This window comes from Primulina eburnea, chromosome 14 (genome assembly GCF_022965805.1).
Source record: "Primulina eburnea isolate SZY01 chromosome 14, ASM2296580v1, whole genome shotgun sequence".
Taxonomy (NCBI): Eukaryota; Viridiplantae; Streptophyta; class Magnoliopsida; order Lamiales; family Gesneriaceae; genus Primulina; species Primulina eburnea.
Genome location: NC_133114.1, coordinates 27,875,329 through 27,899,664, shown reverse-complemented (window position 1 = coordinate 27,899,664; position 24,336 = coordinate 27,875,329). Strand labels below are relative to the sequence as shown.

Sequence of the window (24,336 nt, the reverse complement as noted above, 5' to 3'; positions counted from 1 at the left end):
TTTTTTACTCACGGGGGCTGAAACATTATGAAATATGACGATCCTTATCACATATTAGTGTTATTCATGTTTTATTGCTTCAAAAAATCCACAAAAGGAAAAAAAAAAGCCTCCGAACCGTTTTTCCATATCGAGAAGTGTTGGAACGGTCATAAAATATCACCCCAACGTGAGATGTTTTGTATGCACACTTGAAATTTCACATCGGTGCACTCGGGTGGTAATTGCGAGCTCTTATGTTCCCACATTGAATTTTCCTCGTTACGCACCTAAGCAGTCATAAACAATAGCATGCTCTACTCTGTTTCTTCATCAATTCACATTGGGACGGTCGAAAAAAACCGTCCTAGTGCGACTTTTTCAATCTCACTCCATCCATTCTCATCGGTTTTCATCTTTTTCCCTTGCAATTAAACTTGATAAATATATGATTTACTGTATTATTAGATAGAATTTTATATAATATAGCAGTTTTTTTTATATGGCCATCGACTCAATCGATTCGACAAATTGGACCATTTTTAAAATAAATAAATTCGATAATCATTTCGTTATAAAAACATCGTGATTAAGTTAAATTACTAGTCTAATTCCTTTGCTTTTCTCTGTCAAAACCTCATCCAACTTTATTGACCTAATTACTATAAATTATTGCAGGCAATATGTTTCCATCTTACGTTGAGGATACTCAATATTTTGATACTCGTAGTACAAAAATTTCCAATATTTTAAGGACAAAGTATAGATTCGACGTCACGATGATTTAAAATTTTTGTCGACGATGTTAAGGAAACATATATAAATTTTTTTTTGACTGCGAAAAAATATATAATTTATCTAGAAAATATCAAGACATCGACTGGGTCTCAATTAAATTTTTTAATTGTAAATACATAGTTAAACCATTCATTCGAGATCGACGTGAAAAATAGTTGCGTCTTCTTGGAATATTTAGTACGAGTGTAATAATTTTGGAAAGAAAAATAAATCTCCGTCTTATTTCATTTGCCGCAGAAGTGGAGTTTACACAGAGTCTCCTTTTATTGCCTACGCCGCGACGTTCCTCTTGCAAATTTATATACCTAACTATTCCAAAGTATCGTTACGTTAGGGTTTCGGCAATCAAAACTTAGATGTTTTTCTCGGGGGATCCGTCGAGCCGGAAACGGGTGGATTTAGGCGGTCGGAGCTCTAAAGAGAGAGACCGCCAAAAGGTTGTGGAGCAGACGCGATTGGAGCGGAATCGACGCCAGTGGGTGCGTCAGCAGAATTCTGCTGCTCTTAAAATTCAGGTTGTTTTCCTTCCTTCAGTCGATCCCGATTGATTGCTTCCTTTTCTTTTCTCTATGTTATCGTCGTTGGTGGTGTTACTGTTATTATCATTAATTGATCAAGTCGAGGTTCTTATCAAGTTGTGCGTTTTTGTTTCTTCTTATTATTATTATTATTATTATTATTATTATTATTATTATTTTTGCTTTCGCTTGCTTTCGGTATAATTTATCTTGTCAGTTTTCATATTTGGCTAAAAGCCCGAAAAACTGTAATGAATTAGTTGCCAAGTTGATTTTAATTTCATTTCGAGAGGGGATCAATGTCACTCGTAATTTGATTTTATTAGTTCTAGAAGCCGTTTTCAAGATACTATTCATATCGTTATTGAATACTCCGATTGTGTTTGAATTTAGGCTCAGGATGTTGTGTCGATCTATTTAGAGACTGCAGGATTTAATTGTCTGTGATTATGTGGAATAAGTGGGTGGTTGAAAAAACCGAGCTTGCTTCTTCCAGCTGGTTAAAACAAAGCCAGAAGAAGCATATACGGGAGGAAATATATCGGGCTAATGAAGTTTGTTGGTTAAAAAGTGATAATCTTATCTATGAAGTGATTGCCATTTTCTTTGCGGTTGATCAATTTGCATAATTGAAGTGTTCTATTTTGGAGTGAATAATTTTTGACATGGATAATTCTTAAAATTGTCCTATATCTCGTTGGATGCTTCTACTGGCTATTGTAGAAGTATCTGTAACAAAATGTGGGTAGTGTGTCCGATATGGTAAATGATATTATGATGATATGGAGTCGGATATGTTGTCTGCTTGTTTATCTTTTTTCTCAAGTTATTGTAGTATAATATAAATTGCAAAATTCATCACCTCAAAAACCATATCTAAATCCATTTTGTTCATTTGAAATCTTCTATTCTGTGAAATTATATGTTGTATGATTTAATGACGAGTTCATAATTTAATTTGGAATATTCATGACGACTTGTGAATTATGTGTTGGTTAATAATATACCCAAATTGCAGTTTATTTGTCTCATGCATGGTTGATGTTAAAGGTTAACGTAATATCAAGATATATAATTACACCTCACAAAATTATTTATGATCATGTAATTGTATTATATGTTTATGTATAAACACATGTAAACTTAACAAGGGTGTTCGTCACTCCGTCCTATTTTGTATCTTAATATTTGAAACTATTTTATACTGTATCTTTATCATTTCATATTCGTGTCCCACATCTGTATCCATGCAATATGAGGTTAGTATGTTATAAACAATTTTTGCTAAAACGACATAATTCTGAGAATGCATTTGTGAAACTATTGAACACCTAATATCTTTCTAAAGAGTGGAACTTGATTATTTATCATTTACAGAAATGCTTCAGAGGAAGAAAGGTGGTTAATGCTGAACGCTCCAAAGTGCGTGAGAAGTTTTTCATGACATATGGAGAGGGTTGTCAAGATGTTGATAGGTGTGAAATTAGATCTGCATTTGTATCGATAGAGTTTATTTACTTATCAATTCAAAATTTTGAGGCTGTGTGTACGTAACCATCAGCATATGTTATGTTTCCAATAGTGGTGTCACCTACACCTTTTGGCCTGTAATGTTCTTTTGCTCCACTGATGAGGCTCATCATGGGTTGTCATATGTGTTTGTTAACATTGATTTTCAGGCAGTGTTTTGGCCCAGATTCCAATTATCTTCCCCAGCTTCTTTTCTTCTTTAATCCAAACTATGTTGTTGATCTTACTGTTCTCGTCAAGACATGCAGATTACTTTGTGAATTTGTTGGAGATAGAGGTAAGGTTCTTGGTTTCCTTGATCATGTCTTGCCTTTTTTTTATGTGTTTAATATATGCGATAATTGATTGGAATTTAATTTTGTAATCCTTATCATGCTTGTTTTATCCCCCCACTTTTATGTTGAGACCCTTTGTTTTTACCTGAATTGGCAAAATTGTTAAACCATTATTTTATCTCTTGGAATAATATATTACAAAACTGTAATAAAGATCTAGATCAGACTTTACATGAGAAGGATTTGTTTATATGGGCTAATGGCTTTAACATTAAATTTGGTGTAAATACCTCATGATTTTAAGTTGCATTTGTTTCATAGCATTCATCGTCTGTCTCTTCACATTTGTTTCATAGCATTCATCGTTGGCAGAAACTAACGTGCGTGTCAGTCTCGAGAGAAAAACACCAGCTCTAGCACGAGGTTTCTTGTTTGAGACACGATGGATTAATAAAATTGTTTCTGACTTTCTGTAATGGGCAGTTATATTAGATGACACAGAAAACATTATATATTCTATGTGGGTTGTACATGTTAATCATCTGCAGGTTGGGTATTTCATTCTCGTGGTAGTTTGAACTACAGTTGTCCAAAAACTTGCATAGACTAATCTATTTTACCTGCACATAAACGTTTTCTGTGGATTTGACTGTCAGTTGAGTGGGACTTGTCCTCACTGTACTTCTAGGTTTATTGGACGCCTAATGTCTCTTTGAAGAAATTTGTTGTTAACTTCGCCCCTAATGAATAGTTTTTTGTGCTGCATTCTTGTAAGCTCATTTGAATGTTGAACTACAAGTCTTCGATATTTTAAAACCACTCCTAATACAGTAAGCTTTAGATTTTGATTTCCTCCGCTGTGCTTACTACATAAAACAAACATCCTTCACCATTTTGTGTTTTAGGGTTATATTTCGCTTGAGCTGACGCCCATTTTACTTGATTAGAGCACCATGGCACCACCACCTACCACAGACATGTTTCAATTGTATTTTGTTTGGACTGATAAATTTCTGGATTTATTATTCATGGCTATAGGATACACAATATACCATTGTTCATGCAAACTTTCTCACCACTTGTTACTCAGAGTCTTAAACTCTAACTCTTCAATGATATTGTAGGGCGGTCCTGTGAAATAATATCATATGCCATGAAACTTAAAAGCTTAGTAGCTTTGGTTGCTATGATATCAAAGACAGGACATATATTTTATCCTGCAACAAGAATTCAAAAGCTTCATTTCTTGATTCATCATGGTTTTGGATTAAATTTGAATTTGTTGTTCAAGTTGCACTGTTCTTTCCCTCAAAAGCTCATATATATATATATATATATATTTTGGATTCATCCATTAGAACAGACTTAAAGCTTCCACAAAGCTGCGTAATCCCGTGCTTGTTGCGTATTCTTCTTCATCTCTTTTCCGTTTATTGTTTATCATCTTATATATGATTGTCTGTTGTAGTGCATGTTACGGTCAGGAGTTTTCGTTGTTTTTGTTTATATTGGTTAATATTGCAGTAGAGGAAGTAGTGAGACTCTGCGCAGGCACAGACTACTCTTTGAAGCGTGGCCTGGTGGAGTACAGGGTGAAGAAACTCACTTTTGCCTGCATTTGGGCAATCTATGTAAACAGGTCTGTTGCTAAAGGACGATAACTCTCTTGCACTTGATTTACATAAATTCTTTATTCATTTGCAGCCTGAACTAATTATACAGTCACACTTGATCCATGTTAGATATTTTATTACACCGTTTTATTCAGGTTTTTTTTATCTTTTAGCTAAAAAACTGATCTTATTAATGAAAATCACAAAACTATATCTTTATTGATTAAGGGAGCCACTGGATCCCTTTTAATGTTTTTTATGATAGCTGGACATGTGTTGTTCCTTTTTGGAGGTTGTGTGATTATAAATGTTAGTTCACAAGAGGTTCTTTTTATCAAGATTTCCTCAGATATGAATAGGTGGTGCATGCATTTTCTGAGAAATCATATTTTAGGCAATGAGTTAGTATTATTTCCTCGATTGGTGGCTTACCTATTTTTCAGACATTTATTTATGTTGTTTCTTGGTGGTCTGAGTGAGAAATTATCATTCTACCAGTACTACTAAAGTTCTATGACGGCTTCAAATCAGATGAAATTTTTACTGTTTACCGTTAAATTCCAAAGACTTAAAAACGTCTCGGCTATAATTTTGCTCTCAATAAATTCATTCGATGTCAATAGTGATTTGATTTTTGGAGTACAGGTATTATTCTACCTTTCTTGGTGTTAGCATCATTCCTTACATCAGATAATTACAGTCATACGGCATGTCGGAAGCTATGTAATTTTCTACCACTAGCTGGAACTAATCTCAATATCCATCTAGGTCATGTTTTAGTATTTAGGGTTGGTAGCATTTCCTTATTCTGATTTATTCATCTGTCTTTCTATTCGTTTTCTAGACACATCTCTAGTTTTCCAGAGTCAAGTGCAAGCTTTTATTGATCTTCTGGCTTCCATGATATTTGGGGTTATACTCCTACAGAATTATTTGTCTATTTAGTTTGTTTTGGAAGAAAACTATGTTACTTAAGATTGGTGCAAATTTGAATACTTTGTTTTCGATGACTTTGGATGATGACTATCAACCACGCGACGGCGAGACTTAATAGCAGTTTATATCTGCTGACTAGTTTATTAACTACTTGTTGACGGATTGCTTTCTGCTGAACATGTTTCTTCAGTTTTGGCTAATTTTTTTTATTATTTGGAAATCTAGGTAGCATCCACTTGAGTGGCTCGTTAAAAATAAGATTGGATCTCTTTTATGCAGTCATAAGCTTACTGTTTCAACTAATAACCCCTCTTCCTTTGGTTTCCCAGGAATCAATTACTTTGGGCACTTGAGAAGTCTGATAGCCCAGCATACGCCTTCGTAGAGGCGGTAATTCTCTTGGCTGATCGAAGGCTTCCTTGGTCTTGCAACTTAGTCCGGTATCTGGTGCAGAGAAAGATATACTCCATGCTCAGAGACATAATCCTAGTGGGGAAGGTACCCTTTGGTTTAGACATAAGTATCATCCCTTTTCTGTTTTCTATTAGACTACACGTAACCTATTGACTCAGTTATGAAAATATTTTTACCCATATATATTAAAAGAATCTTTAGTCTTATGGTCGTATTTGAGCGACTTATATGGAGCACATAATTAATGATTTTTTCGTTCTAGTTATTGGTTTCCTATTTTCTTAATTTTTTCGGAGTTTTTTTCCCTAGAACTATTTTAAAATTACCTAATAACATTAGAACTATAAATCTAATTGCATTAGAACTATTCTTAGTAATATCTAACCGCGTTTCGACTTTCGAATATTTTTAGGAATCAGGTGATCAATCAATCTTAACAATATTTCCATCATCATAATCAAATTTCCTTGCAAATTTGGATTCTCAATTGTTTTGTTGAACCATGTATTCTGCTACTCCGACTTTTCTCCGATCAAACCATTGTCGAGTTTTTCAACACTCTTGAAGCAAGACTTGGCTTAGTAAAAGAGTCACAGGAGAGGTTTACTTTGAAGCTCACACGAAATCGTGAACATTCAAACGATCTTAGGTTATAAACTAATTAATATAGGTCAGAGGTTTCTTAAGCATGTATCTCCATGGAGAATTATTTTATTTAGTAATAGAAAGTCTCCTTTTCAGGTATTCATTTAGTCTACGAATAAATTATTCTGTATGCTTTTTTCTAGTTTTTCTGTAAAACAAAAAGTATAGTGCTTAAATTTGTGCAGAAGAAAGTTCAAGTTTCTAAGGAAATTATCTCTTCACTGGAGCATGTTCTTGCAATTTGTGTTTCCCATGGGGGTCTAGATTCTTGTACTTGTCCATCTAGTGATCCAAGACACAGTTTCTCATCCCAGATTCTGACAATCCCTTTCTTGTGGCAGCTGTTTCCAAATCTGAAAGAGGTAGTTTGGAATGACATTTTTTTAGTTCAACTATTATTGTCCATATTGAGGTCTTATTGGAGTTCAGTGTGCAATAAACACTTTGGTATCATTTTCAGCAATATGTTGTGTATACTGACCGTTTGTGGTCGTTAACCAAATATTATATGCATTGCCTATAGTTGCAACCTGCATCTGCTGTTTGTGTTGCATCTTCTCTATTTTCACTAGTTTTATTCCCATATTCAGATTTTTGCTGCGCCGGGATTGAGTGAAAATTATGTCCATCAGATGGCATTATGTGTGAGAGATTATAACAATGTCCTTCCTCCTGACATATCAACAGATTCTCCCAGTTATGCCTGCCTATTAGAAAATCTGTTGGAAGCTGCTGCATTTACCGTCACTCAGCCTGGTTCGTTTACTTGGGTATAGCAACTTACTATCTACATCTTAAATGATTTTCCTGTTTAATGTTTGTGCTCAAATTTATTGAATATTTCGATCTATATATGATGTGAGACGCTAGTTAGCATTAACATTTGGTTGCCAACTATATGTCATATGGATACAGGATATGCCGATTTTAAAAAGTTTAGAACCCTATTTGGGAAAACACACATACATAATTCTATATTAACATAATAAACATGACAGGATTTACAATTTATAATTGATATCATATTATCAATGCATTCAAATACGATCTTTAAAACTGCATCGATACATTTTTTTTTAATTTTAAATTTAATAGTTGGTGGTTTTTTTGTTTTGAAAAAGTAAATGCATACACAAATGTATATGTAATTGTGTGAATATATACAATTTATAATATGTATCATTTGCCATTGGATTCAAATGAAATGTTTAAAAATATAATAAGGATTCTTATTTATGTTTTGGGTAATTTATTTTTTTATTGTTTTAAACTAATTAATCATTATTGTAAAAATAAGAAAATAACCTCTTAATATTCGGTAAGTTCAAGATATGACAACTGATCATATCGGATATGGTTAAAATATTATCCACATTTCATTTGTTATGAGATACAACATACATCAATTATTTGACTCGGGTCTGTGGCCATTTTAGAAGTAACATTACATAACAAATATCAATCTCTCTTTTATTGGAAAGTTTCATTCTATGATTTCCTTTGGATCTTCCAATTGCTGACAGTTCATTAATTCATGGGGGCTACATAAATTGGAGTGACCACTCGGAATGCTGAGTAAATTATTGAGCCAAATTTTGTTGAAATTACTTGCGATTGAATGTTTTAAATAGTAGCCACAGTGAGAGAACTACAATTATGTTGTGCTTAATTTGACCAATCATTTTAGTTACTGGCTGATGGCTCAGTCTGTACAGTGCGCCTTCCATATTGTAATTCAAGATCAAATGCCCAAGACTATATAGCACACTGTCCCATAGGGTCAGAGGGAAGTTCCCTCCACCACCATCAATAATGAACCTGAATCCGTCCCCAGCTATCAATAAATCGTTGGCAACAATAGAAATATATGGCTCAACGTCCACCATGCAATGCAATGCAATGCATATACTCCAATAATATCTCCAATAATATCATCCTCTTAGCCATCTATGATAAACCTAAAGTAGAAGAATATGTATTCATCTATATATCGTGCTATACACAGTAAGTTTTGTAGTTGTATATCAAGTGATAATTAGGAGCATTGATACACGTTATGTTCTATCATGCTGATCACCCAACATCCTCCTACCCCTAGTTAGTGCATAATGCTATGTAGTATGTACAGATTAATTATGTATAGTCCGAAGCCCTTAGTCAATAGACCGTCATGTCACTACAAGCTTTAACGATCGTGGTAAAGCTATTCTAATAGTAAATTACCTCAAGATTTCGAAACACTGAGATCTCTTGGAACATATTGCCATCCGAAATTGAATACATTTCCGTAATATGTATGGTATAAAATTAATGAAAATAATTTATCATTTATCCTCGTATACTAGGACACGGCCGCACATGCATTCTAGCTAAAACCTTATGGCTTGCACCCTCTAACATGCTTTTACTTTAATGCAGATAATAAATTTTTTGTTAAAACTAAATATTGGAGATGGGTAAAGAAGTGTTCATCCAATACCAATTAAATAATTCCATCAACATTGTTCCAAAAGCCTTTACTCACCACACCATAAACTTCAATTCTCTTACCAGATGTGGGCTTAGTACAACTGGGAGTACACCATCATCGCGATGCTACAAACTGCTTATCTCATTGATCGTAGAATTGAGCTCGTGATGATAACTCGCCTTGTGTGATCAGCACACACCAACCTACCGATAGTGCGAATATCTTGGACCTCCACAAACTCCTCTTAAAGATACCCAAAGGCTGAGTTCATGACCTTTGAAATGAACTCAAGGCCTCAATTTAGCTCCAATTTGGGTAGACATGTCAAAGATAACATAAATTTTTTATGATATTTTTGATAACTTAAATGTAATTTGAAGGCTGGGAGGTTCTAATAGTCCAATATAGTAAAGCCAAAATTTTCACAACTTTGGAGTATCAGAACGTAGTCAGGGATTGGCTGATCAGATGTATTGATACTGGCTCTGATACAGTCAAAATCCATGCATCATTGGAGTCTCAAAATGTAGCCTCAGATGGCCTGACTGTAGGCTCCAATGGAGGCTTCGATATTGGCTCCAATCCTGCCTGCCTTTTTTGTTCTGCATTTGCTTCTCCGATCCGGCTTCAGAATTATATGTATGTAATGTCTCTATGATTTTCAAATGTTCTAAAAATATTCATGAACTTTATCAAAGCATGCTCAACAAGTTATTACATAATCATGCCACATGATTATGTACTCTGAACCCTGATGTTACAGTATTATATTATGTTATTAGATATCTAGCAAGAATTTGATAGGAATTGTTAGTCAGTTTCTTAAATTTCAGATTCTCTCACGCAATTGGTTTCAAAGTTTCCCTATTGATCTTAATCAGGCTATATATTTTGCATCTGTTGCCACATTTTTGTTGCAAGAGCTACCTCTTGTCCAAACTTCAAATCAAGGAGGCAAAGGTGCGCGCCCACTTTATTCAGTAGAGTTCGGTTATCGTTTACTTTTTTATAGCACTTTTTGCTCTGTATTTTAAGCTAACGAACTTTAATACTTTCATAAATCAGTTGGTTCTTGTTAATATATATCATATATGGTGCAGATTCTGCAATGGCTGAAATTGAAATGCATGTTGATGATGAATTCGTGGAAGAAGTCTTAAATAAGGAGCTGCGACAAAATATTTTCAGTGCAGTAGGTCCTCGTTTTCTTCTACAGTTGGTATGCAACCTTATTATGCTATTCCTGCATTCAGTGCAATTGCCAGTACTATTGACTATATTCCTGTTTTTGTCTAAGTAATATATTCCATGGTTTTCTTGAGCAGACAAATGTGCTGTTGGGGTGGATCTCATCTTCAATTGGCTCATGTAATGGCAGACCTAATGATAAAGAGGTGGCTGCTATTGGCGCAGCTTGTGCTTTTCTTCTTGCGACATTCAACATTTTGCCCCTGGAGAAATATATGACTGTGCTAGCATATAGGACAGAACTTGTTCCCACTATTTGGAATTTTATGAAGAGGTGCCATGAGAATGAAATGTGGTCATCCTTGTCTCAGCAGCCAGCTAATCTGCCCCCAGATAAGCCTGTTTGGCTATTATCTCTTGCTGTATTTTGTCCCGTTTATAAGTAAGCATTTCTATGCTATTTTGCTTGACAGAATTTTCTATGCTATTTTGCTCTGATTGGCTCATGTATACCCTGTGATATGTTGATATTGAAGAGATACTTTTCTAACCTGATTTATTCATCGAGGAGCAGTACCTTGTCGAAAGTTCCCCAATCATAACTGGAGAATCCCGAGATAAAGAAACAAGACAAATACGAGATTGAGTCCTGTTAAGAAGGAAACAATGAGATAGGCTAAATCAGAAAACAATAATTGATAAAAATAATCTCTTATCTTGAGATTAATTGACATCCTTTACTTGAACTTACAAGCCTCAGTGTTTTTTACTTGTACCTAGGTGAAAGCCTCATATATGCCTCTTTCTTTAAGTGCCAAAAACACATTTTCCTGCATTCATTTGTTGCAATTCCTTCTCAACTTAGTAGCCAAAGCCATACATAGACTTTGCAACAAAAGAGCTTTGCCAAGAGAGAAGGTTTCTTGATATATGCCTCTTTCTTTAAGTGCCAAAAACACATTTTCCTGCATTCATTTGTTGCAATTCCTTCTCAACTTAGTAGCCAACGCCGTACATAGACTTTGCAACAAGAGAGAAGGTTTCTTGATATTTTGTACAATGAATTCGAGTGTAATCCGGAGCAAATAAACTCACTTTATGTTGACCGATGTTTCCATTTATATGAAGCATCAAGGAAGATTAATTTGCATCCTTTCATTTTACATCTCTTTTTCATTTATAGTAGTTGTTGTGTTTAGTTTGCAAGGGTTAGAGAAGTATTGAGATGCGTGATTTTCTGATAAATGCTCTCACGTGTCATGCTGCTGACCCAACGTCATTTGATCTGGTTGGCTAGAGGGACACCAGATCTTAATAGATAAGACTGTCTTACTAGGGACAATACTAGCAGCACAATAAGTGTAAGACTAATATCGAGGGACTGAGATAGCACTAGCAGGGTGGGACGACCCCAAAGCCTCTTTCGGATTCACGATCTAACAACCCAGCCCATTGGCACCCACATTAGTACACATCTCATGTCCTGTCGTTTAGTACGGGGCTCTGCGCTGCCACAAATATGAGGAAATAAAGTTGTTCATTTGATAACAACTATAGTTTTTGGCTTTGGGGTAAGCACTTGATGTTAACAACTGGTATCTGAGAGAGTTCACGAGTTCAAATCTCCCAAGAAGCTTATTTCTGTACTTATTGGGGATTGTTGGGTTAAGTGTGTAAGGATGAAAGAAGTACTGAGATGAGTGGCCTAATGATAAATGTCTCGTACGTCATACTGGGATTGTTGGGTTAAGTGTGCAAGGGTGAAATAAATAATGAGGTGGATGGCCTCATGGGAAGGCTCTTATTAGTCATGCTGCTGACGCTGCACCGTTTGATCTGGTTGGCTAGGTTGGTCATAAAAGAAGGACACCATATCTCAGTTGGTAAGATTGTCTCTGTGGAGGATAGCGCTAGCGGCAAGCTAAGAGTAAGACTAATCTCGAGGGACTGAGACGACACCTACAGTGAGGCACGGCCCCAAAGCCCTTCTCGGATTCACGGGCCTAACAGGCCAGCCCATCAGAACCTAAATCACTATGACTAAGATAGAATAGGGTTTTGATGCTTAATTTTAGTGTTATGCTAGTTTTTTGTGTTTGTTTTGAAAAAATACAATGTTCAAATTGTGAGAAAGAGCATTTATTGATGAACAAATAAAACTAGATGACATGTTAGTTTACAGCAATCACACCACAACCTTTTTTTCCTTGAATTAGTGGTTTTGGGTAGTCTCCAAGCCTCGACCAAATTGCGAAAAGATAAAACACTGATATTGGCGAAAAAAAATTGATCTGGTTTTTAACACCATTATAGAACACAATATGAGAATAAATTTATAAACAGGGAATCCTAAGATGGAGGATACGAGTGAACTATGAGTAACGATTCTTACGGAATAGGAAACTACTATATCTATACTAACACAAAGGGATAACTAATAAAAGATAATCTCTTACTTGTAATTTATTAACTTTTCCATAACTATCTTAATGATGCATAGTGTGGGTACCTGAGCCCTAATCCCTCCTTTTATGAAGCAGGTATATGCTAACTATTGTAGATAATGAAGAATTTTACGAACAACAGAAGCCGCTCTCTCTTATGGACATAAGATTCTTGATTGTTATCTTAAAACAGGTATTTTATGCTGTTCTTTTCATTTATTTTGAATTTCATATGCTCGTTCTTGGATGGAGGTGTGCCTATTTGGAATCTTCTTTCAAGCTCCAAACCATATTTAACATAAAATTTTGCTTCCTTGATTGTGTGGTCATTTTCTGACACAAGTCCCCAGGATGTGGGAACCTTCCCTGAGACAACATTTTATGCATTAGCATTCTGAGAAAATGTGCATCTTGTAAATGTGCACTAATCAACGATGTTAAAAACCCAAACAGCTCTTAAACCTGAACTATGTTTTGCAACCACTAGCCCCTCACCAATCTTAGAGGATACTTGTCAAATACTACACTGGCCATCAAGCAAATTTTACTTACTCACTGAATATGGCAATCTAAACGTATAACATGGCATTGGCTTTAATATCCTTAGCATTCAATTTATCTAGAAAGAACAATTGACTAGCCCGCAGGCATAATAACCAAAACAGAGAAAAATTGTTTTAATCTTGTGGTTATTTCTAATAAATTCTTATCGCATGGGCAATCGAATCTTCAAAACGACACAGTTTTATGTGTGTTATATTCACTTTGTCTAGGATTTGTGGCACCTCCTTTGGCAAAATTCAAAGGAAACTTCGAATATCTCAAAGTCTGCAGATGGTGCTTATGCATTGAAGAGGCATTCTGTTGATGCGCTTCAGTACAGGGTTTCTGTGGTTGTCTCTGAGCTCCTATCACAGGTAAATGCAATTTCATGCTTGAAGGCTGCTATATCATCTGTCATAACGTGATGGTTGAAATAGTTTGCCCTTTGTAATCACTCTAATGAAAAAGTTGGTGTAGTTGCAAGACTGGAATAATAGGCGAGAATTTACCTCCCCCAGGGATTTCAATGCTGACGGTGCCAATGAAACATTTATGTCTCAGGTAATAATTCTTTCTGCAGTGAAAATCACCAGATAATTATACTTCCAATCGTCATTCTAATTTGCTAGCTTCCCAGGCAATGACGGAGAATACAAAAGCTTATGACATACTAAAACAAGCTCCATTTTTAGTGCCATTTACTAGCAGAGCTAAGATATTTAATGTGAGTGTTTAACTCTCTTCACTTCATGTTCTGACTGGCTGCTTGTAGCTTAATTCGGTTATGCTGCTATTGCTTGGTACATCTATTGATTCTAATATTTATTTTGTTTGATTTATTTTTACATGGTAAAAAAATTGAATCTTGCAGTCACAACTAGCAGCCATGAAAGAAAGGAACAACGCCCATGCTATTTTTACACGGAACAGATTCAAAATAAGAAGAAACAATATTTTGGAAGATGCTTTTAGTCAATTAAATGCATTAGCTGAAGAAGATCTCCGAGGAGTGGTGATTCTCTCTCCCTCCCTTCCCCATTCGCTGACCCTTTTTTTGCCTATAAAAGCTGATCTGTTTTTTCCCCATTGCCTTGGCACATAAATACAGCCAAATGCACGAAACTAAAGATATTTGCTTCCATTTATGCTGATATTCTGCCTCGTTTGATTGGTACAGATTCGTATAACTTTTGTTAATGAATTTGGAGTTGAGGAGGCCGGTATAGATGGTGGAGGAATTTTCAAAGATTTCATGGAAAATATTAGTCAAGCTGCTTTTGATATCCAGTATGGACTCTTTAAGGTTGTGATTATGCACGTGTATTTGAACATGTTGCGCTACCTGTTTTCTCTATCTTAATGCACTTGTCGTCCAATGTATGTCAATATCTTGAATTTTGCTGATTTTTGGTAAAAGGGTTTCCTCACTCAAAATTAGGATTTGATCCAAGCCTGTTATCCAGCATATAATATATATTATTGCCCAAAAACTAATGGTACTTACAAGATTAATCTTGTTCAACTTGATCAACTGCTACATACTCCCATTGGCGATTTGTCTAAAGCTCATCTGCACCACCTTTCATAAAAAAATATTGGCATGATAAACCAAGAATAAAAATTATATATATATTTTTATTTTTATTACATATGTAGATGCATGTTGGACGCCTATCACAAATATTTTAGACCTCATGATGATTGTTATAAGCATTAATGTTCATCAGATGATAAAGTTGTCATATGCATGAGATATAAGTTAGATAATAGCTACTTGATCTACTTCACATGTAGTTCACTGGTCCAATATGGCGATAATTGTTTTTTCAACACAGTATCTCATACATTTTTCACTTTGTTCATGTTGAATAAAATGATGCCCTGTGTACGGGCCTTATAAATATGTTTTAATATGTGTACAAAAATTCCTCAAACGCCATATTAAAAGGTGGTCAAGGGTAGAATGTAACAAGAGTTATAGTTCTTTCCCAGTACAGTCACAATGGACAGTTTATTACATTTCTAATGGATGTTGGATATATTGCAGGACTTTATTTATTAGATTTATCATTTACATATCACCCCAGCCAAGTTTTTGCTTTAGTTGCCTATTGCAGGTGGATCTTATTCTCGACAGTAGAAGTAAAATCATTTTGTACATGCCAGCGAGGGATATGTTGAAACTTTTACTTCTCTTTATGTTCCTGTGGTTCGTACGTGGTTGCTTACTCTGAATTATATATTCTGTTTTCCCCTTAACTATCTAAAGTTGCTGATGAACTTAAATATCACCAGCCAAAATTTAGATGAGTTTCAGAGTTAGAGTTTATATTTGGGAAAGAACATTGATCTACATGCTAGCGAGGTACAGTAACAAGTGTATCAATCCAATGGCTGAAGTTCAGAAAATATTGTTCTTGAAGAGGCTAAGCCAATCGCTAAAACTAGTTAGAGAATATTGCCGTTTCAGCCCCCCCTATTCTTTATTTATCAACCTGATCCGGGCTTACACATTGTTTTATGATTGACAGTGTCTCAACTCTTCAGAAAGTAACTATATAAGTAATTGACACTTTAACAACACAATAAAATGAGTGAGGAACATTTGGCAAGATATTTCTGAAAAGAGATTGTAAAGATACTTTAGCTTTTCTCTCCTTTTGAGTTGCAGATAATTTATTTTTTTACGTTGGTGTTCAAAGATTGGTTGTGATTTTTGTACCAGAACAATCTTTAGTGATTTCATGGTGATTTACATAATCATTGGGCTTCATCACCTGATTGCTTTACATGTTCAGGAAACCGTGGATCATCTCCTTTATCCCAATCCTGGATCTGGAATGGTGCATGAACAGCATCTTCTGTATTTTCACTTTCTTGGAACTGTTCTCGCTAAGGTATTGAACGAGTGATTTATTCTCATCTCCAATGTCTTGTTAATCTTACTTGCTGCAACATTCTCAAACTCCATTACTTTTTTTGCAAAGCGAGCCATACTATCATACGATGACTTTTTTTAATTATGAAACTTGCTTATATGCCGGCATTTACATTATACCCGTGGTATTTCAAATGAATTCCTTTTTGGGTAATTCCAAACCACTGCAATATTGGGGTTTGTGGCAAACTCTAACCTGTATGTAGAAAATAGGAACGGTCGCAGGAGGGGTTGACCTGATCTTTGGAAATCAAAGAGTGTAGGAACCAACACCATAAACAAATAGTCGAGGGGAAACAGAAAATAACCGACTTAGGGTTCAGAAACTTCATTCAAACTTAATTGATATAATATGGAGTCCTGGTTTGCTTTGGTTGGTAATTTTGTTTTTGATTTTTTAAAAATACTAATTTAATCAGATTAGTGTTGGTTATTTTTTTTAAATTCTATTAAACCGAACTTTTAAAAATTGTCAATTTTTAAATTTCTTTAAAAGTTTTATGTTGGCTTATCTCGACATTTACTGATTCGATTATTTTATTTTAATAATGATTTTATAAGACGATTTGTATTTATTTTTTAAAAATTTGCTTTTTTTATATTCTAATAATTTGTTTGTTTTCTTTAAATATTATTTATTTCAGTATACATGCTGAATATAACTGATAGTAAATTGGTTCGGTTTATTCTGTTTTTAGAAAAATACTGGTTAGTTGGGCAGGTATAATAGAATTTTAGTTATTCGGTCCGAACTGAATGATCGGCGATCGCATACCCTTAAATCCATCCGAGCAGCTGGACCTTCCGGACTGAGGGGATCTTCCAGAAAAAAAATGTCCTGGTTATGTAGAATAGAACTTTCCACAATAGGAAAGAGGACAAGATGATTGGAGGGTGAGGAGGATTTCAGTAACTAGGAATTGAAAAACTACCGATATATCTTCCAAGATTGTTGGGACACCTTATTTTTGCAATATATCAACCACCAATTTATGTATGCAGGCAATGTTCGAGGGAATCTTGGTCGACATACCATTTGCTACATTCTTCTTGAGCAAATTGAAGCAGAAGTAAGTTTTTTCTGATGCTATGTTGTGATTTTTCCATTTCCGTGTATGTGTTTTAATATCTACATCGCGAGCCTTGAATGAGGTGACGTCTTTGATTGCATCAGATCTTGATTCTTTTCTAGACGAGCTTCAAAAAATTCTAAAACTAAAATTACCAGTACAGTTGTAATTGATTAGTGGATACTTAATTTTTCTGCTGATCATGTATTCTGCATTCTTGTATATTTAAAATTTACTGTGTGGTATGGTAGGCATGTGATTATTTTATTTCCAGGGGTGAAAAAATGCATTTTGTGGAGGGATAGGATCAGATGTTATATGCATTCCATTCTGTATATTGGAATTTAGCTTGCTTTATTTCATCTTCCTTGCCTTCTTTGTGTTAGGTTTTGGTTCTAGACTTCATTAATCCAATGAAATTTGTATTTTGTGCTGCCCAGGTATAACTACTTGAATGACTTACCCTCGTTGGATCCAGAATTATATCGCCATCTAATTTTTCTCAAGGTTATTTTACTCAATCCATTTTTTCCTTTTGCAATATGCTCATCTCATGCAGCCGTAATAGAGATGGTTTCTTCAATTATATTTCAATTCTCTTTTAATGATTTTCACCAGTTGTGAGTTGTAGAGTTCTTGGAAATGGAAATTGTACACTCTTTCCATCACACTGTTGAATTGAACACATGCTTTATTCTAGGTATTTTAAGACAATATAGGCTACTATGTACAATTATGAAACCTTACTAACCTTCTCATCAATTTGTTTGCTTTAACAAGAGTATAGGTTGGGGTCATAGAGCATGTAGTGTGGTGACAGAATGCGAAATGTATTGATAACAGAGTATTTATTTGGTCAATAAAGAAGGGGGTTTCCAGTTTTAAAGTTCTGTCTTATTAGGGTGTGAGATTTGAAGAAGAAAGCGAGTTCTTTGCATGGTTTGTCTCTGTGGATTACACTTAAATGACATATTTGTCAACAGGATTGAAAAGTTGGCATTAATGTGAAGCATCAAATATCTGTAAAACGTTTATTGGAAATAGAATGGATTTTAATTACCACCATATCAGCAAGTCACGAGGAAGGCTTTCTTTATTTACGTCTTCTTTATTCCTGTGTGCCAAGCTGGCTTTGTACAGTTGGTAGGAAACTACCAAAAATCCCCTGAAAATATCCTTTTACCTGACATGTGTTAAAAGTAGATTCCATTGAACTTGAACATCCTCCTGTTCTGAACCAATTCATTTTACATCTGATTAACATATGCGTTTTTGCATGATGACTTGCAGCATTATCAAGGTGATATTTCCGAGTTGGAATTGTATTTTGTTATTGTTAATGATGAATATGGAAAGCAAACAGAAGACGAGCTACTTCCAGGAGGAAAGAACTTACGTGTCACAAATGAGAACGTCATTACATTCATTCACTTGGTTGCCAACCACAGACTAAATTTTCAGGTGCTAGAACCTTTTAAAAATTTTGTTGTATATTTTTTCTAATTCATGGTGTCCTTCCCTTCCCATTCTACCTCAGAAATGCAACCAACAAGGAAAAAACTGGGGCCCCAAATTAGGGACACCTTTTCAAACTTTGTCAAAATCTGTGACATTTCATCATGCTAAGTTCTATGCAGATACGTCAACAGAGTTCACATTTTTTGAGAGGTTTTCAACAGCTAATCCAAAAAGATTGGATTGATATGTTCAATGAGCATGAACTTCAGGTACTTGAGGCTTTATTATAAGGGAAGCATGTTTCGTTCATTCAATAAGCATGATCTTGAACTTCGCGCTCTTGAGACTATTACTTGGGAGGCATGGTTTATGCATGATATGGAACATCATATACTCATAGTATATTCTTATATGGAACTAACTAACAGAGATTTTCGTTTACCACCTCCCGTCTACGAGGCATTAGCACCTCCCGGTCCTTTGCATGCAATGTAACTGACATAAAACATCGACCCCGTCGGCTCTATATGATCCAGTTTTAGAGCAGTTTCCTTTGAACGCCACCTTATTGTCATTTTGTTCTACTTTTGGTGAATAATTTCATGTACATGATTTTGGATGGATGGATTCACAGATCCTATTTGAAATGGATTCTTCTGCTCCTTTTTTAATTCCTAACCCAGTCATTTCTCCCACCAGACAAGAAAAAATTCTATATATGAATTTCAGGACATCTTATAGTTCAATTTGGTGAGTTCTCATTTAACCGCTTTTGCTTGACATAAGAAAATGCAAACAGTGACATGTTTATATTTTAAGAAATATTTTGGTTTTTACTGTGAAGGGTCATACATTTTAGCATCTTATTATGTTTCTGTAATTTCAAATGATATGACTATCATATGTGTAATTTCATGATGACGTTACTTGGATATGAATTTTTCCTGGTTTAGTTCATCACGAATAGTTTTTATTTATGTGATACTTAGGATGTATTTCTTTGGTGACTTTCCTTGTAAGTGATTAACACATCTTTAAATTCTTATCTTTTATCTTCTTTTACAGCTCTTAATTTCCGGATCAATGGATGGTTGTGATGTTGATGATCTTCGAGTTCATACTAATTATACAGGTGGCTATCACGAGGTACATTCTTTTGGACTTTTATGCTGGTTGCAACTGTGAGAAAACAAAAATCTTGAGTTATCTTCTTGTTGTTGGTTGTAAATATTGTAAATGAAAACTTCCGAGCTCTCCTTTTGTTGTGGCAGGTTTTTTTTTTCATTCGGGACTATCCTTATCTTTATCGTAGTTCTTAGCTTGTAATGGATTTTTTAAATAAGGTTTATCACTAAATCAATTTTGCAATAGATTGCTGTATTAGGAAGGTCATCTGCTTAATCGATGACTGTTGTAATCATTTTTAACAATTAATTTATAATATTGTTTCCTATCAAAAAAAAAATATATACAGCATTCATTTTCATGCAATAAACCAGGAACGTTTTATATTCCTGCGCTCAGGTTCATTCTTGAAACTGTTCATTTAAATGATTATAAAGAGGAAATTCATATTTGAAAATATGTAAGATAAACCCAAGAATGTTGTTTCTCTTTTTCTTTTTTTCCTCTGAATGGTGCATCACCTTACTATAATCCTCAGTATGCCCGGAAGTTCCATGCTGGTAATCTATTCTCATGTCTTTGATGCACAATCAATGTTCTTTCAAAGTCCTGGTGGTTCACATCCTCTTGCGATAATATTCACAATCTGTTTCCTTTCACGGCCCTGGTGAATTGCTTTTAATACAACACAACTCACCACTAACAGGACATGAAATTTCAGGATGGATGCCAACTCATCCACAGCTACTTACCCTTTTGAGATCCTGATGGATCATGATATGTTATTATGTATTATATGTTCTTTAACCTTGTCAGAAACCTTTTTTTCCTATATTTTCCAGTGATACATAATATCTGGGTTCTTTAATATATGCATGTCTTACACGCATTTTATTTAGCAGGATCACTACGTGATTAAAATGTTCTGGGAAGTTATCCACAACCTTAGTCTAGCAGATCAGAGGAAGTTTTTGAAGTACGTCCTATAATCTCTTATCAGTTCTCCAGTAATCTTTTCCTTATCGTTAGAGAGATTGTGAAAATGTAGGAAACAAGACCCTCTGTTGGCACTTTTAAGAAGATTGACACATTGGGACTTAATCCTGCATCTGTTGGAACTTTTAAGAAGATTAACACATTGAGACTTTATGCCTGCATGCTTTGTGTCGATACTATCTTTGATATAGGATATAAGTAAGTGAATATGCATCAGCTTCCTCCAATTTTTTATTTTATTTCACAAGTAGTGGCTTTGAAACTCTGAATTAGTGCCCAAGAGTTGCGACGGCTCTGTTAAATCAGATGTATTGATTATCTGATTAATAATTTAAATTTCTTATATCGGACTTAGAAGGAACCTAACGAGATTTTGAGATTTAGCACAATTTCATTTGTCCTACCCATCATGTCATAAAATACAACTCACAAAGAAGTTATAATGCTGATAATCATTAAGTAAGCCTGCCATTTTGCAGTTTATCTAAGCAATTTCCGAGTCATGCTGCGGTTTCTGATAAACACGTCTCTCTTTTTTCCTTTAAGATTTGCCACTGGTTGTTCACGGGGGCCTTTTCTTGGATTCAAGTATTTGGAGCCTACTTTCTGCATACAGAGGTAATGCTTTGTCTGGTGCTTCTGATGCATAACCGCTAGTTAATTCTTGATATTTATGTAGTCCATTTTTGTTTTATCCAACAGGACTTCTGGGAATGCATCTGAAGAAGCTCTTGAACGGTTGCCAACAGCGGCCACATGCATGAATCTTTTGAAGCTTCCACCATACCGAAGGTTTGAACTAAGTTTCTCCAGTTCGTTTCCCATGAAAACTTAAAACTCGTTTAGATCCAGGATAAACACATACTTGTGGTAGGCTGTTTTACCTTTTCTAATATCATTCCTGTGGTTGGCTTTCTTTTCATTCAGCAAACAGCTTATGGAGCAGAAATTGTTGTATGCCATAAGTTCTGATGCTGGTTTTGATTTGAGTTGATCGATGACAGATCCTACACGCGATAATCATTGCTTACTAGTGTTGCCTGAAGAGACTTACCTTCATTGCTCCCCAGTGTGCGATTGTAGTTGATTTAGGTCAATTCCTGTCCTGCACAGATTGATTTGAACTTTTGCATGGAGCAATTTAATATATTGACCCATTCAGAACAGATTTGTCAAGAGTTTCATAGAGCACCTTTAGGCGCCTAGAGATGATTACCGGTAAGTGAAATATCAGCTGATTGAATTTCCCTGTATACATATACTGTACATAGTAGCACAACATATATTTGTTGAAAGTATTTGTACGTGTGTATGCATATGCTGTTGGTGGTGGTGTCATGTAGATCACCGCTGTTTAGATACACACGAGCAGGATCTGCGCAAGTGGTCTTGTTGGGTTTTCCTTCAGTGTAAATCATAGTTTCAAACAAGTGTTACTATTATTACCTTGCACTCCTATATATCATTTTCTCTGGAACTTTATGGATATTCTTGTTGAAATATTTTATATGATAATCAAGTCTTCATCCCCTTGTTTAATTTACCCAATTCTGTTGCTTAGTTTAGTGTGATTTTGTTGTAATTATGTATACATTCAAAATTTCCAATATTTTAGCCGTGTCTAGCTTTGTCTCGTTTTGTACATGTAGCCCACTAGTCACACGATCATTTTTACCATGGGGACCAATCTATAACTAATGATCAGTATGAAGTTATTTTGATAATTGCGTTGATATCTTAAGAAGTATAAATTCTACATTGTTTGCTTTAAATTCAATGTGACAAATTTCCCCATTTCTTTACTTACTGTGAAAACACATTTAATTTTATTATACTAGAAAAAAAGATCCAGGTAAGCTTATTTTTAATTCATATCATTATGGATTCAAGAAAATTTGATTGATTTTTCAAAAAAATGAATAATCAGTGTATTATTACTTTTTTTAGTCCGAAAAGGAATTGTTATCATCTGACTCTTATTGATTGTGATGGGCATTTAAAATATTGTGTGTATTGTAGTTGTAAAGATAATTCAATGTAGCTTTGCAGCGCCTATCAATCGACAACCCGCATACTATTTTTCCAAAAGATGGAAACATAGTGAAGTCGAGATCTGAATTTATTCTTGTAAGTTATCATTATCAATTGAATTATTTGATAACTAAGATAAACTAGACAAATTTGGAATGATTTTATTTATGTGAAATAGAACACTGAATTCGTGTTTTTTAGAACCGGACCAGACTGATTGGTTGGACAGAGAAACCTTCACATGTTCTGTCCGGACAACATAATTGAAAGAGGTATATCGAATAATTGTTTATCACTAGAGAAAGAAAACAATGTCATCATAGTAAGTTATTGATTTAAAGCGTCGTTAATTTGGTGTGAGGATGTAACATTGACTGCTTAGGACATGTTTAAGTACGATGAAGTTGTGGCATGTCTCCGATGGTCGATGATATCGCTCGTGGATGTTTTCGTGTGCGATGAATGGGGCTGGATCTTGTACGGAGTGTCTCCGCACGATTAAGTACCCTCTTTTTGTTTTTGTTTTTATTTTTAATTTTTTTTAAATGTTAGATGTACATAAATATTAATCTGGCTTTTATTAAATGAAAAAAAAATATATACGAGAATTGTTAGGATGATTTGGTCGTTGTAGATCAACGGTCATGATTAAAAATTAAATGAAAATACAAACAAAAAAAAAAATTTAAAAATAGAAAAATTCCAAACAAAATATTAAGTTTTTCTTTTAAAATTCTGAAAAACCATCGATAGTCATATTCATGAAAACCAACCATACTCCCATTATATGTGCTCATTTAGCAACACGCTTACTTCATTATATCTTAAAAAAAATCACAATTTCTTCCAATTTCATTCCAAAAAATCGAGGTTTCTTTCTCTTTCAATGCATTTTCAATCTAAATAAGAAAATGGATCTATTGAGCAATGATGATCTCAATATTTCTTCACTAAACTCTTGTCAACTCAATTCTCAATCCGTAGTTGATCTTTTCCAACCATAATTCAACGATAAACAAATGTTGAACTTTATATTTAACCAAACTCAAATTATATCAAAATCTCATTAAAGTCCTTCATCCTACTTTTGAAATCATGTCTTCTAAAGCAAAAAAAAAAAAAAAAAAGATCGTTGCACAAGATTACGATGGGTTGAAACATCACAAGAAAATATTTGATGAAGGCCGGTGCTTCCACCAATCCAACGTCGATGTTTTATGAAGATGCTAGAACAAATTTTTGGTAAAAGGTTCAGCTAATAATTATTTAATTTTTTTTTTAAAAGTACATGTACTAGTAAGTTCTAAATTTTAATTTTGTGTAATTTTAATTTATATATATAATTTTATTTTGTTTTTAAAACAC

The 24,336-nt window shown here is 34.5% G+C and overlaps 2 protein-coding genes across 2 annotated transcripts in view; one reads left to right on the top strand and one right to left on the bottom strand.

Moving 5' to 3' along the window:
- Positions 1 to 19,481, bottom strand: part of LOC140811745 (uncharacterized) — an 81,699-nt gene extending 62,218 nt beyond the window's left edge. Inside the window, exon 1 of the mRNA XM_073169807.1 lies at positions 19,477 to 19,481. The gene's annotated coding sequence lies outside the window, so the exon portion shown is untranslated. The remainder of the gene's footprint in view (positions 1 to 19,476) is intronic.
- LOC140811744 (E3 ubiquitin-protein ligase UPL6) lies at positions 950 to 22,466 on the top strand. Its single transcript, XM_073169806.1, has 26 exons — positions 950 to 1,292; positions 2,673 to 2,770; positions 2,975 to 3,102; positions 4,625 to 4,739; positions 5,979 to 6,147; positions 6,894 to 7,070; positions 7,299 to 7,478; positions 10,060 to 10,138; positions 10,279 to 10,397; positions 10,504 to 10,808; positions 12,907 to 13,003; positions 13,584 to 13,727; positions 13,831 to 13,914; positions 13,991 to 14,077; positions 14,225 to 14,365; positions 14,531 to 14,656; positions 16,152 to 16,250; positions 17,294 to 17,361; positions 17,802 to 17,868; positions 18,652 to 18,822; positions 18,999 to 19,088; positions 19,885 to 19,965; positions 20,847 to 20,920; positions 21,487 to 21,558; positions 21,643 to 21,732; positions 21,868 to 22,466. Exons 1-26 carry the CDS (start codon positions 1,134 to 1,136, stop codon positions 21,932 to 21,934), a joined length of 3,087 nt encoding a protein of 1,028 aa, XP_073025907.1. The 5' UTR covers positions 950 to 1,133; the 3' UTR covers positions 21,935 to 22,466.
- The last annotated feature ends 1,870 nt before the right edge of the window (positions 22,467 to 24,336 follow it).